We start from the raw sequence: 15,223 nt of genomic DNA, 5'->3' as shown, positions 1-15,223 counted from the left end.
GATTACAAGTGGAGGACAGCCTGTGTCACAATGGGGTGACCTTGTCTCAAACCAAACAAAAGACAGGATGTGGTCAAGTGTTTGCATGAACTTACGTGTTTACATGTTCTGTAGTCTGTGGTCTTACTGGAAGACCCATGCACTAGTGTCTGTTATTTGAAATATTCTCTGGTTCCTTAACTCTCCTTCTGAGACAGCCGGAGCATTCCTAAGCATGACATAAAAAGTGACCATGCTGCTGTCTGTCTCTGGTTAGGAAGAACAGAGGTGGACACAGCTGTGCATGTTGAGTGTGAGGGGGTGAGTTCGTCTCCTCTGCTTCATCTCCCTCAAAAGTGAACATGTAAGAAGTCTTCAGAGGGAAAATTTCAGAACAAACATATCTCATTAACAAAGCAGTCAATTCCCTTTATTTTTAAAATTTTATGTACACATATGAATGATCTGTATAATGTACATTCAATATAGAAAGCTTTATATATTTGATAATGTATAGAACATTTCACAATTACACTAATCTCATACATAACATCTTGACATCCATTTTTAGTTTTAATTTTTTTCTTTTTTTTTGCACAAGCTCCCTGTCGTTCAGTTTGGTGAAGCCTGTCACCTGTCACACACACCGATGTGCACCGAGCTCTCAGAGAGTTAATGACTGAGGATCTGGTCACAGGTGGAGGACAGAAATCTAATGTCTGACGATAAGAGGAAGACGGCCATGGAGATCTGTGCAGGAGAGGGAGGTACCCTTTTCTGGGGATAAGATTTAGCCCAATGTTTGTAGACTGCAGCTTAATCCCACAGTCACAGTAATTAAAAAAAAATATAAAAACTAGGAAGAAAGTTTTGTCTTTTGATTCACAGTCTTGTAAACAGATATAAAGGAACAAAATGTGCTTACATACACCAAGAAAAAGAAATTCTTGTGTACCCATGGTGGCTGACCCACGAGTGCTTTTCTCGGAACGTGATACATCAGCATCATGGACTCTTTTCCTAAATAAAAATATATCTATAGAAAAAGGAATAACACTGTCATGAAACCAGGAGAAAGGCAGCAGGAGTCTGTTTCAACATGTTGGCTGGAGGAATGTAGACACAGCACTGGCCTTTCAGCATTTATTATCTCTGAGTGTTTCAAGTTTGATAGCCAAGGTCCCCTGCCTCATGGTCTACAGGAGGCGGCAGGTTAGACAAGGCTGATGAGGATGTACCTGTAGTAAGATAGCCAGCAACTCCAGGTCCTGCAAGAGAGAACGGAAAGCAGGCATTTCTACGTCAGTCAGTGGGCACAGGATCCGGCACCCGGTACAGACCACTTGGATGGTCTGAGAATTATCTATATGTGTAACTGTCAACAGGCAGCGACACAGAACCTTTGTTCATGGCTTGCTTTAATTATATGACACAATTAGAAATAATTTCAAAATTCATGCAGTAACAGTGGTGTAGAAACAGGGAGTTCTCCCTCTTTTCACACCTGGGAAGTTCAATCTTAAAACAAAAGAAATAAAAAAACAAAACAAAACAAGACAAAACAAACAAAAACCCATCAGGGCACTTAAAGCACTCTATTACATGGAAACTATGGGAATGGAGAAAAGACACCCATTCTCTACCCCGTTCAGACCATCTCAAAGGGATGCACAACTGGATCCTCGACATAAGTGACTTCTTAGAACGTTCCAGTTAAACCTGGTTTCACTCGGTGCAAAGAAAGACCACTTTAATAAGCAACACCCAGTGAACACAGCACACGACACAAGGTCTCTTCCAAGAGGAAGGCTTTGGACTTCCATCTTATGGGCCTAAAGAATGCTTCAAAAGAGACAGCAGCATTTTGGGTGTAGTCTCCGTGTGTTCTGTTACCAACATTCTCTACCATATGAAAAAGTAGCACTCTGGAAGCTTGTCAGCAGTCCTAGGAGCACACAGACAGCTTTGGCCTCGAGCTGACTTGAGCACAACAGACATTTGCTCACATCTTAGAAGCCCCACACGGCAAATAAGCGCTTGCAAGAGAAACTGGCTTAGCACTGCACAGGGGCAGAGCTTAGCTGACTCAGAGGAAACATGGAAAATGCATACACTGGAGGGTTAGGACAGGAAAGGCAGTGCGAACAGCATGCATTGAGCAAAAGGTTTCTCTACCTGCTTCAGAGAGCTACACAGAAGTTAGCAAGCTGCCTGGCAGAGCAGTTCTAAAGCCCACTCCTGAGGTGAAGGGGGCTGCTGCCAGTTAGAAGGGAAGGAGAGACACCTGGGGGGAAAAAAGAAATGTAAGCAGCAAGGGAATTTTGAGGAAGTGCACACAGCAGAGCAATTTGATGCAGGCTAAGGCAACAGGACTGATGTAGGACAGAGACCATAATTCCCTTCCATCTATCTCACTACTCAGCTTCTGAGCACCTTGACTATGGGTAGGAAATGGCTGTCACGCACTGCAAGTGCTGACAAGGCCATGGTGGATTACCTGCATAGGTCGGACAGAAGCTAACCAGAGGGCCTGGGCACTTGGAAGCATGTATTTTTAAAACACCTATAAAAAGGATTTTCCCTTCTTTAGGTCATGGGAGCCTACACCATCAACTCTCACCTTCTGCCAAATCAGCAGTCCCACAGACTGCTCAGGAAAAATGACCACCGAACAAATTGGTGCATCCATCAGTACAGCTCAGAGCCAAAGCAACACACTACTCTCAACCTCCAGTAGAAACACTATGACTACAGGCAGGCACAGATGAACAAAACCACAAATACCACAGAGGGGTGTGGTTCCCAAACAATTCAGTGTGGACTCCGGTGGAGAACAGTGGCCTCCCAGATGAGCCCCTGAGCATGCCCGTGGGGGATTGTTTCAATTGTGTTAACTGAGGCGGAAGACCTGTCCACTGGGGTGGCACCATTCCCTCAGCAGGGATATTTGGGATTATATAAAATAGAGAAATGGAGCTGAGCACTAGCATCCACTTGTGGATTTGGTGTGACCAGCTGCTGCGGGCTCCTGATGCTTTGATTTCTCCACCATGATGGACTGTGCCATGAACACCCAATGTAAGTCCTTTCTCCTTTAAGATGCTTTTGTTGGGGTATTTTATCATGGTGCTAGGAAGAGAAACTAAGATATGGGCACAATTTGATTCTTATCAACGTAGGAGGTTATGGTTCCAAACCATGAATGCTTCCTATGAAAGTAGGCAACACCAAAGTCACTGAAGTCACTGGGAAACCTTGGGCAAACTCACAAGGGTGATGGGGTACTGACACACAGTGATACTTTTGATCACCACAGTCATACAAGCAAAAACTTTACAGTTGCATACAACTCTTCATAAACTTAACTCTATCTTGCAGAGATATGAAGGGCATTCTGAACTGAAAAAAATTTCAGAACTTATAAAGAAGTCGCCTAATTCTACTCCCATCCTTTGTCCCCCAGGGAAAGTAAACTGAGTCCCAGCAAGTCTGAGATGCCCTCAGGCTTGTGCCTCTGGGTTCCACTAAAATTTGTTAGGCTTCTGTGGGCTGAGAGGAGTGGCTTGTGTCTAAGAACCAGACACAGCAGTTGGAAACTATCTCCAGGTGTAAGTGGGGAAATAGCAGAGGTTCCAGGGCACATGGGAACACTGTTCAAGTGCCAGGTTTTAAAAGAATAAGGCAGAACTGAATGAGGGAGCCCACAAAGTGGGCACAATTGTCATGAAAAATTCTTTATTTTCAGTCACAGCTCCCAACACTGACACTCTGCCTCTTCCCACATTCTTTCACTGCTGGTTTTCTCAGGTAAATAACTTGAAAATTCCACCATGAAAATTTTAGAGGCCCCTGAGCCAGCTAGCATCTAGCAGTTCTTGAATCTACCAGATGGATAGTAACAGGGCTCTGGATGAGATACCACAATGTATCTATATCACAGAAAAAACCCAGCAAAGGCACTCCTAAACAAACAGCTATCACAGAATAAACAGTATAGCATGATAGGCCCTGTGGAAACAGGCAGTCCTGTCATAATTATCAACTCTAAATAATCCTACTCAGGACTTTTACATCTTGATCTTCAGCAAATGACCAACTAGCATTTGCTCAGCAGTCGGGGAGAAGAAATTATACCTTTATTTGTAGCTTACTTTAAAAAAACTTTTATTTCCCTGTCTTTTAAACATTATCCACATAACTGTCAAATGTACTCAAACACTTCATTCAGAAGGAAGGGTTGGGATACACATATTCACAGCACTTTAGTTCACTGATGAACTAAGGAATTGCTGGGCACAGTCTGTATCATACGAAGGATGGGTTTTAATTAAATTCTGATTAAGTACAACATACACCAAAAAGCAATTTGCAGCCCAGGTGGTGAGGCAGCATCCCTCAACTGCAGGGTAATGGAAGCGGAACCCTTGAAGCACAGGTTGTCCTTTCAAGGGACTAAATTCCTGGGGAAATCATCTTGAGTAACTAACTTCTCAAAAGAGGATGCTCCAGTCTGAGGAGGTGCCAGGAATGGGCAGATCTGAGGCAAACAAGGCTCACAGCCAAGCCTGTCCAGTATGAACCTCCCTGGCTTCAGCACTACCCAGAGGCTCCAGCCCTTTCTGGAGTGAGGGTGGGGTTGCACCATTGCTGCCTGGCTGCACCTGTACATACATTTGCTACTTCCAGCCCCTGCAGCATATCACGACCGCTTCTTAGAGGGCTCATTCATCCCAGGGAAACTTAGGGGAAAGAAAGGCACAGACAGGCCGTGTCTGACTTCCTGCTCTCAGCTCCCCACTCCCAGTATATTAGGCCCAGGTCTCGGAAGAGAACCTTCCATCTGTTCTATTCACAGTCCTGGCTACAGCAGTGAGGGAAGGGACACCTGTAGCTTTTACTTGAACTTGATGAAGGCTGGTTACACAGAGAACAAAAAACATCATGTGAGGCTTCTGACCCGCACAGCACCATTCCTGCAACAACTTCATTCTTGGCTAAGAAAACTAGGCTCTTTTTCCCCAACTCTACTGTACTTACACTGAAAGTACTACCATGAAAATGTGGACTGCCAACTTTCAGAAACACTCTGAGGAGGTTTTTGGTGGGCGCAAATACACTCCTACTGAGAGAAAGGTCTCGGGCAGACCAACACCACACTCTAGGTTTCTCTCTATAGAGAAAAAGCAGGATACAGCCCACAGGACCAACAGCAGTCTGGATGCTTATAGATTTAGGGCAAACTCTTAAGTAATAAGAGGAGCAACTGATATTAAAGTGACACATACTGAAGTGGCCATAAGAAGGGGAAACAGCAGTGTCATGGCCAAGTTGAAAATTGAGAGGTGAGCCATTCTGGACTTGAAAATCTGAGAATCAATCTTTACGATTCTCACTGACTTCTATGAGAGCAATCAGGATTATTAAAACAAAAGAACTGAACTGTATGAAAGACACTGGCTGTTATCAGTTTTCTCTTTATTATCTCTATCAGCTCTGGTGAGAAAATCACGTGGGGGCTGATATCTACTTGCATGCTATCATTTCAGGCAGGTGGCACAAGTTACCTCCCATTCATAAGGCTAAATTCACTCAAGATCCTAATGAGAGAGGTAATCTTGGCTTTCAGTACAGCAACTCAATGCTGTTTTTCCTCAGACCAAAGTCAACTATGAACACACCCTCAGCATCATCCAGTGTCTCCTGAGCCCTCAGCAGTCTTCTCTGTACCAGAATGGAGATACTTTCCCCATTGGAAATATAATTAGCAAAACTGTACTGCAAACTTTATTATTTCTTTTTTTTTTGAGAAGTTCATTTTTTATTATCATTTATTACAGTTTATTCACTTTGTATCCTAACTGTAGCCCCCTCCCTCACCCTACCCAATCCCCCCTCATACCCTGTACATAGCTGCTTGCTCCTCCCCTAGCCCACTAATAGGGGAGGTCCTCCTCTCCTTCCTTTTGACCCGAGCCTATCAGGTCTCATCAGGACTGGTTGCACTGTTTTCCTCTGTGGCCTGGCAAGGCTACTCCCCTCAACGAGCCAGCACTGAGTTCATGTCTGAGACAGTCCCTGTTCTCCTTACTAGGGACCTCACTTGGATACTGAGCTGCCCTGGGCTACATCTGAGCTGGGATTTTAGGTCCTCTCCAAGCATTGTCCTTGGTTGGGGTATCAGTCTCTGCCAGGCCTCTGGGGCTCAGTTTTTTTTTTTTTTTTTTGGCTGTGTTGGTCTCCTTTTGGAGCTCCTGTCCCCTCCAGGTCTTTCTATCTCCCCGTTCTGTCATAAAATTCCACGCCCTCTGCCCAAAGTTAAGAAAACATATTCTGTACAGAATTATCTGAAGCCTCACTCTGTTTAGACAGAAGGGGCACAAAGGCGCCAGGTCTCTGACATTCTCATTCTTTACACATATTCAAGTTAGACACTAACGCAGGCCCGCTGCACATTTAACCGACAGCTCTTCTGACTCACTGGGTCAAAGCAAAGTGCATGTTTTTGTCATAAACACCCAACACTGCACTCCACTCCTGTCCAAAACAGCTGTGTATAACAAGCTCAAAGCACCCCCATCCTTGGTAGCCAGATGCCTGGGTAACAATAGGAATACTATTTTAAGTCTGATCAGGGCAGGAAGGAGGGCTGTGACTTCTGCCAGGTAGCTGAGGAACTGACTTACCTGTGAGGTATCCTGCTGTTTGAGAGTCAGAAATGAACAAATCATGTTTCTGGTCTTTGAAGGCACTCCAAACTGAAGATCGAGAGAGGATTTCATTCACCTGGGAAGGTAAAGCAAGCCCCTACTTAGCATGATTATGTCAGGAATTAGTCATGGGAAGACTGAACCAAGCAGGAACACCAAACTTGCAAGCCAGAAGGCCACTGGGAGAGGACTAGGACCTGGTGTCCATCACACACCTGGTCCCTGGCTCTGTGTTGGGCACATCTCGCTGAACCAGACCTAGGAAAGGTTGGGGAGAAGATGCTGAAAACTGGAGTTACAACTTTAAATCAGCCTTTCAAAGGATGGGGTATGTCTTGTGAGGAGATCACGAACAACTACAATGAGAAAAATAAGTGAACAGACAAAAAGAACAGATAAAATAGGCACCCTATGAAATACACACGTGTGGCAGAATTTTTGTGTGTGTACTAGACTGAGATGGAAGATGAAAGTGTATAGGAAACATCAACTTAAGAGGCCATCAGAATTCAGATCCCATATTTACAAAGTACCTTCTGGGTGCAGACCTAGGGGACGCAATAAACAGTCTCTAAGTCAGATGGAAGCTCCTAGTCAGGAGAGCCCAGATGCTCAGTCGTCAGGGCGGGAGCACCCAGCCCTGGCAGGAAGCAGTAGTGAGTGGAGAACTGAGAAGGGTCTGAAGAGCTCTGGTTTAGAAGGTATTGCTCTCTTTCTTTCCCTTCTTTGGGAGTGGGGGTGGAGGTCAGGTCCCCTTGGCTAATTTCATCCCTAGAAATGCCGGTGCTGGCTAAGGAGACAAGTGGTCCACAGGGAGCCTTTGCTTGCCACTCAGAGTACTCAAAGGCATTATCAGTTAATGACTGAAACAACATAAGTGGCCTGTCTTCTTTAGTGTCATTTTAAACGATTCAAAAACTGAGAGAAAGCCAGCGGCATTAAAAATGTTTCTTTCGGGATCTTGGAACTACAGCCACCATTGTTACTACCATCTCATTGGCGGCTGTTGGAGCTACCACCGGGGCATTAGCCATGAGTCATACTGGGCAGACTGCTCAGACCCTGAACAATCATTTAGCCAATGTAGCTCATGCCTTAGTTGTACATAAAGGAATTAATGCTCAACTAAAAGGAAGCTTGATGGTGTTCAATCAGAGGATTGACCTCGTGCAGGAGCAAATTGATACCCTATGGCAAATCGCTCAACTTGGCTGTCAATGAAAATATGCTGGACTTTGAGTCACTAGCATACAACATGAGAATTTTTCCTGTGCTGCAAATCTATCTAAACAATTGTCAAGCTATATTTTAGGTAATTAGACTGGAGAATTCGATACTACGATGGAGCAGCTGAGAGTGGCCATTGTCACAGTAAATTCTACTAGAGTGGACGCAGGACTAGCCACAGGATTATCAACATGGATTGCTGCAGCCATGAAACATCTGAAGGAATGGGTGGGCATGGGAGCGTTAGCAGGCCTTCTGGTGTTGGTCTCCTTGGTTTGCCTGTGGTATATATGCAAGATTAGAGTCTCACAACAGTGTGATGCAGCCATGACCATTCAGGCCTTTACAGCCACTGAAGCAGGACATTCTCCCCAAGCATGGTTGGCTACCATAAAAAGCTAAAATGTTACGCTCAGGATGCGAGGCTAAGCACTGCACTCAGGGTCAGCCGCTTTGGACCCAGAGAAGAGCATGTCTGGTTGCATGCGGGTTGATGTCCCAGGTCCCGCCTCTGAGAAAAAGGTATTGGTCGGGTCTGATGCTCTTTGGGTGGATGACACCTAAATGAACATCGGTACAAAGTTCCAATTTATTTCTAATATCAGAGATCAGACCTCTACTCTTGCCTGATGCGTCTAAAACAAAAAGGGGGAACTGTAGAGAGCTGCGGAATGCTGTGCCTTAAAGATGGAGCTGGTTTCCGCCTTCCACCTTCCCGATGGTGAGTGCTCTCTGTCACGAACAATTCCACATTTGGCTAAGGCTGAGGATCTGGCTTGCTTCCATGTATGTGGACCTATCTGCATTGCCCACGTGGCACGCCTGGGTTGGCTACCCAGAGGCTACTTAAGCTGTGGGCTGGCTTTCCCCAGGGTCCGAGGATTGTTCAAGGTTCCTGAATAAACTGCATTGAAAAAAAAGAAAGAAAGAAAAAAAAATGTTTCTTTTCCTGAGACACAGAAGCCTAATTTCAGTAAGGGAAAAGTTAAGTAAAAAAGTTTAAGCACAAAAAGAACATCTGCACACAGAAATGACCCAAACCTCCACCTGGATGAGGTGAAGACAAACTGCAGCAATTATATACACAATGAGAAACTTAAACAAAGAAATGAAACATTTTAATACATCCCACAGCACCGTAGGATCCCAATGCTGAAAGGTAACAAGTAGAACAGATTGACTCATATTTGGAAAACAGAGTAGTGGCTGCAAGAGTGAGGCTGTGGGATGAATAGTAAAACTAGTTACAGGGGTAGTAAATGTGCTGGAGCTAGGCAGGGTGGTATTGTCACAATGCTGCTGAGGTGGGAAAGGCCAATTAGTTCTTCACTGTAGGTGACTTCATGTTACGTGTGATGGTCAGCACCATCAATTTGAAACAACCTAGACCAGTAGTTTTCAACCTGTGGGTGGTGACCAATGAAGAACACATAGGAACTGAGACAATGCTCAGTAGCAAAATTACAGTTATAAAGTAGCAATGAAAATAAAGGTATGGTTGGGGTTCCTAAGACCATCAGAAATAAGTGTTTTCTGATGGTTGTGACCCACAGGGTGAGAACTGCTGATCTAGAATGACCTGCGTGTTGCTATGCAGGGCTGCCTAAACTGCTTTCATTGAGGCAAGAAGATCCGCTCTGAGTAAGTGGATCTCAGGCCTTTGGAAATGGCTTGCAGAAAGAATCTGGAAGTTTGGATTAGAAAACCCTGACTCCTGAAAGGAAAGCACAATGGGATATTCTGGTGGGTGGCTGGAAGACAAGAATGCTGACAGAAATCAGGAATGCCTTCTCAAGAGAGCAAGGGCTTTGTCAGAAACTGAGCTGGGGCACTTGTGTGATGTTTTGTCCAAGAATCTGGCGCCATTCTGCCCATATCCAGAGAACTTGGGTGAAGTTTAGTTTAAAGATAATAGACTAATTTATACGGCAAAGGAAACTGCAAAACAGGAGAATGTTCAGGGGGATGCTAAAGAGGCCGGCACCACGAAAATAAGTTTCCTGTGCGGTACTGGGACAATAGAAAATGTCCTTGGGCAAAACCTGACCCTCAGAGGTCCATCTTGTGACACTCTAGATTCACTTAAAGGAAGAGAGCCTACACTGAAGGGGTTTCCTATTCCTCATAAACAACTGCCTGCAAGTCAGTTCTCCAGTCAATACATGGAAGCTGATGTGGTTGTGCTCCTGGGGTGGGACCCTCCTGAGCTGGTGGCAGAACCTGGCAATATCATCCATGGTTTTGAAGACATGAAAGAAGCAAGATTCAGGGAGGTCACAAGAGCACCTGAGGCCAGACAAGGTCTTCAGGTGGGTGTCCTTGCAGAGTCCCTGGGAAGCCATTACATGAGGCTGTGAGAGCAGAGCCTAGGCTGCAGCAGAGCCCCTGGATCCATGGGAAAGCTGCAGGTATAGAGGGGGCGGGGCTATGTAGGCTCTCTGGAGCCCCGCGCAGATTACAAGTTCTGAGGCTGCAACAGAGCTGGGCTTTAGTGATCACTGTGCTGGAATTTCATCTTCCTTTGGTCTGATCATTCTCTGCTAAGCCTGATTGCTCTCTTTTGTGTCATTATATGCATTTAACTTGACTTTTCTTTTATAGAAACACACAGTTAAGGCACTTTAGACTCCTAAAGTGTTGAAACTGTCGAGGACCATGGGGACCTAAAAAGTTGGACTGTGTTTCATGTAACAATATGGTCATGAGTCTCTGAGGACAAGTGGTGGAATATTATGGCTTAAAAATGAAGCATTTGCGTGGCAAGCTGACAAAGGGTAGAGTTGCGCTGGTTAGTGTTAACTGTCAGCTGGGCATGTATGTGGACAACTGTCTGGAATGCCTTACCTGATGTGGACAGACCTGCTCGCTGTGTGTGCACCACTCCCTGCTGGGATCCTGGCCTCAAGGGGGAAAAGCTGCTGCTTAGCAGCAGATACTTATCGCTCTCTGCCTCCTGACTGTGCATGCATGCAATGTGCCCAGTTGCTTCAAGCTCCTGCTACCGTGATTCTCAGCCATGACGGCCTCTGAGCTGTGAGCCAGAATCAACTCCTGACACTCCGATATGCAAATGGAACTGGGAGCCCTTCTCCTTGAACTTGTCAGTGAAGCTCATCAAAGCAACAGGAACAGACCCTGACACACTGTGCAGACTTCAGTTCAGTACAGAGAACATTAGAAAATGAAGTCTTTAGATGCAGCAGTAACAGAGGGCTGGGGAGATGCTGAGCAGGTCAAGGTGCCTTCTGCTAAGCCAGGCAACCGGAACTCAATCTTCAGAACCTTCGTAGGGCAAGAAGAGAAAAGACTCCTGCAAACTGTCCTCCTCATGTGAGGTCTGGGGAGTGCACATGTGCACATACTCATACACACTCATATACACATACGTGCATGCGTGTACCTTAAAATTAAAGATGAAAAGTAAATCCTTAAGAGGCCTGAAATCAGTGTATGTGCCGCTGAAACATATTAACACAGTTATTCTGTAAAAAGAAAAAAAACTAGCACTTTACAGGCACTAATAAAGAGACGTTAGTTTTTTTTGTTTTTTTTTTTTTGAGACAAGGTTTCTCTGTGTAGCCTTGGCTGTCCTGGACTCACTTTGTAGACCAGGCCGGCCTCAACCTCACAGAGATCTGCCTGATCTTGCCTAGCCAAGTGATGTTCAGATCTTTTAAATGGCACCTGATTCTATACTAAGTGTTTCAAACGCTTCCACACTAAGACTTTTACTTGTTTTCTTCTTGAAATACATACCGTCACTACGCAGAAAAGGAATCACCGTGCATGGCTGTTGGGTACAAGCTTGTGTTTTTTCTTGGCAGCTGTGAAGCCGTTACTCGAAGCTAACACTGGCCTCACTTGTAACTGGACTCAAATGCAGGTCCTGGATGCCCTTAGCCAAGGCCCTGACATGATACAGAAGGTGCCTCTTGTGGACTCACCTGTTCTCCGTACTGCAGACTTCGAGTCATTGCCTTGAGAGCTTTAACAATCTGGGCCTTAGTGGCAGCAGGACTGTCGAGGTTTTCAAGGCCGATGCCTTCAAGCAGCTTTAAGAGGTATGGGACCAACTCTGCTTTCAGAGCCTGGAACAAACAGTCAACATTTATATGAGCACAATGAAGAAAATGTACATTAGCTACAGAAGACGTGATCTCGCCACCAGGGTCATATCTATAGTGTGGCCACCTGTTCTTAGCATTTCCATGCAGCTGCAGATTTTCATTTTAGTATCAAATGGAAAGAACATTCTTATATAAAATAATTTTTATTCAGTTCCATTAACTGCTGTAAATGCTGTGCATCAATTATGTAATCTTCCTAACAGAATGAAGGTACAATTATTATTTCAGATAAGAAAATCAGTGCACAGAGGGAAAAGAAACGTGTACAGCACAGAGCTGGGCATAATGGAGCCTTCATCTGGAGGTTCAGATGTCCCCAGGAGGGACAGAACCCAAGCTGTGAACCACTGTATTAGGGCTGCCTGCGCTAATGGTGTCACTAACAGGCAGCAGGCCCTGAAGGACTTTACCATCTTTTCATCCTCCTACAATACTCTCTGCAGTCATCACTTAGGTATCAGTTTGTTAAGAGCTAAACAACTTGGTATCACACAATTTTCACAGAATTCAGAGAGCTGGAAGTAAGCATGGTGTGTACACTCTTTACTCCTAACAACTGGGGAGATGAACCTGACGGCGGCGTCACCTCAGATGAGGAGTGTGGGCAGAGTGCAGTCAGCTGTCAGGCCGAGACATGAAACCTCTGTGGCAGACTGGCTTACATCAGTCACCTTGGCTCTATGCCTGCCCAGTACTTCTGCCTGTTTACAGAGGGTAGAGGGCCGCGCTGGGAAGAAGTCTGAGAAGGGGACAGGGGAAGCAGAGGGCCAGGCACAGAGGCAGGGGTTTGTCTTCAGTTTAAGGACAGCAGATGTCACTCTGTCATATGGCAGAGTTTGCCATCAAAGACCGAAGAGGAAAGGTGACTAAGAAGTTTTTCATATGGGATAAAAAGGGATATGATGGTGTCCAATGTAGAATCAGTCTATCAAGCTAATTAGTAAAATTGTGGCTTCAAGTTACTGTTTATAGTAAGGACATTTAATTTATTTTTAGTGGTTTTGGCAATGTGTGTCACACTATGAGTTGCAATCACCACAGTGCAACAGATGCACAAACCTAAGTGTTCAATGACTGACACTGACATTTCTGGCCCCGGCCTCTGGTACGTAACGAGATTCTCTGCTTCCAGAAGCATGAAGGCCGTACAGGTGAGGCTCTGTGGTATTTGTACTCAGAATAAGAAAGCTCGCTTTTTTCTGAGTTTACATTACTTTTTCCCTTCAGTGTCTGTGTACACTGATACCCACTACATCTGATCTAGGTGAGGGGCCTCTTTAAAAACAATGAAGAATCTCAACATGATTCTAAAGAAACAAGGAACGAATGAACAGAACCCAAAGAGAATGAAGTAATTTTTACAAAGAAGCTAAGAATGAACATAGAAAAGAAAAAAAAGAAGTTGTTCATGAGATTTAACCTTTCTGTGTGAAAAAAATATAAGCAGGTTTTCATGAAGTCCTAAGGCTTTAAGCAGAGAACATCTGCCTGGCATACCTGTTTTCCTGAAATAATGCTCACAGAGCATCACCTACCTGTGCTACTAATTCACTCTGTTCCTTCTGGAACATTCGATTAATTGCTTCACAGGCCAGACCAACAGTATCTGTTCGCTTTTTCATTCCATTCATCAGTGGCCCAATGGTCTCCAAAGATGCCATGGCTCGAACACACAGCTAAGAGCGCAAAAGACAAGAATACTTGTGGAGTAGAATATTATAACCAGCAAGGTAAGTTCTAAGGAACAAAATACAATTTAAAACCCACTTTGCTGCTTAAGGGGTCTGGAGAGATGGCTCAGTGGTTAAGAATACTGTCTGCTCTTCCAAAGAACCCGGGTTCAGTTCCCAGCACCCATATGGCAGCTCACAACTGTCTGTAATGCCAATTCTAAGGGACCTGACACCTTCACACTAATGCACATAAAATAAAATTAAATAAAGAGAAAATTAAGTTACATTTCTATGAAGCATCCCACCAAAATGGGACATAAAAAGGCCCAGTAGAATAGGGTCTCCACTCTGAAGTGCCATCAAGAGGGGACTCTTATTAAACTTTGATGCTCTAGGCTCTAGGTATTCATCAATACCTCATTGTCAGACAGGGCGTGAATAACCCGAATCGCACTCTTGGGAATGGCATTGTTTCTGTGATTCATCGCCTGGATAACTTTGGGAAGGTGTCCCAGTGGTGGGACTTGATCTGCCAATTGAGGCTGTGCGCTGAAGAGACAGACTGTGGCCATCGTCAGTGTTTCCAGAGTCTCTCCCTGGGAAGAACAAATCAAACACCAGACCAATAAACATAAAGTACTGAAAAAAATTCCTAATACATTTGTTGTTCAAAATGAGGGATTCAAAATTTCCAAGTACTGACACCTGAAATGCAATTAAGTAAACTTACTTTTTCTTTGATAAAAGGCACAAACCTAAGAACCAAAGGACGTACCATTGCATTCTAAAAGGCCCTCACTGGGCTTTTGTGGCAGAGGTAAAAGATCATCCTAAATGGCCGTGTAAGAACTCAAGACAGGGTTACATACATGCTACTCTGAGGCAGCAGCAAGACTCCAAGGAGGCTGGTGTTTCTCCCAGCTCTATGGAAGGTCCCAGTACATGCCAACAACCCCTTTCTGAACTGTTTCAGTCCAGAAATGTTTCAGATGCTAAAATATTTACACACACATTACTACCTGGCTTTAGAGATCACTTTAGTGGTACTTAAGGGTGTGATTTAGGACACTTGAGAGTTTCTATTTTCAGAATAAAAATGTTTAACCTATGTTTAGTACATCTGGCTTCCACTATAGGAGATCTTCCTATTGCAGATCATGGCATGCAAGGACATATGCCTAATACTATTACACACACACACACATATACACACACAACAATGCTTCTGAAAGTAACACAGAAATCAGAATAGGCCCTAAAAGGAGAGGCGACACATGAGGACATTTTTATGTGTATTCCCTACTTTAGCTTTTGAGGCTCTTCACCCTCCCCTCTGTCATGTTGAGACTGCAGACTGAGCCCAGGGCCTTCTGAATACTAAGGGTTTTACAACCAAGCTACACAGCTGGTGCTGAAGATTTTATGTTACAAAAAAACCACATGACAGCAAACCTATTAGCACCAGAGAAACACAGCTATGGAGAGGAACACTGGTAAATATTTGGCACAC

At 44.5% G+C, this 15,223-nt stretch overlaps 1 protein-coding gene across 2 annotated transcripts in view; it reads right to left on the bottom strand.

Moving 5' to 3' along the window:
- Positions 1 to 384: 384 nt before the first annotated feature.
- Positions 385 to 15,223, bottom strand: part of Dnajc13 (DnaJ heat shock protein family (Hsp40) member C13) — a 116,579-nt gene continuing 101,740 nt past the window's right edge. Inside the window, exons 52-57 of one of the 2 annotated variants that reach the window (XR_009592333.1) lie at positions 14,130 to 14,309; positions 13,576 to 13,716; positions 11,858 to 12,001; positions 6,663 to 6,762; positions 2,155 to 2,263; positions 1,113 to 1,247 (exon numbers count right to left, since the gene is read on the bottom strand). Coding sequence is in view for 1 of the 2 variants with exons in the window: in XM_021647800.2 (XP_021503475.1) it covers positions 1,141 to 1,247; positions 6,663 to 6,762; positions 11,858 to 12,001; positions 13,576 to 13,716; positions 14,130 to 14,309 (672 nt within the window). In the remaining variant the exon portion in view is untranslated. Of the gene's footprint in view, positions 1,248 to 2,154; positions 2,264 to 6,662; positions 6,763 to 11,857; positions 12,002 to 13,575; positions 13,717 to 14,129; positions 14,310 to 15,223 lie in introns of both variants that reach the window. The other variant, XM_021647800.2, reaches the window with a different exon arrangement.

The sequence above is a fragment of the Meriones unguiculatus genome, chromosome 6 (assembly GCF_030254825.1).
Source record: "Meriones unguiculatus strain TT.TT164.6M chromosome 6, Bangor_MerUng_6.1, whole genome shotgun sequence".
Classification (NCBI taxonomy): domain Eukaryota; kingdom Metazoa; phylum Chordata; class Mammalia; order Rodentia; family Muridae; genus Meriones; species Meriones unguiculatus.
Note: the sequence above shows the minus strand (reverse complement) of the source record. Positions and strands in the feature narration are given on the sequence as shown.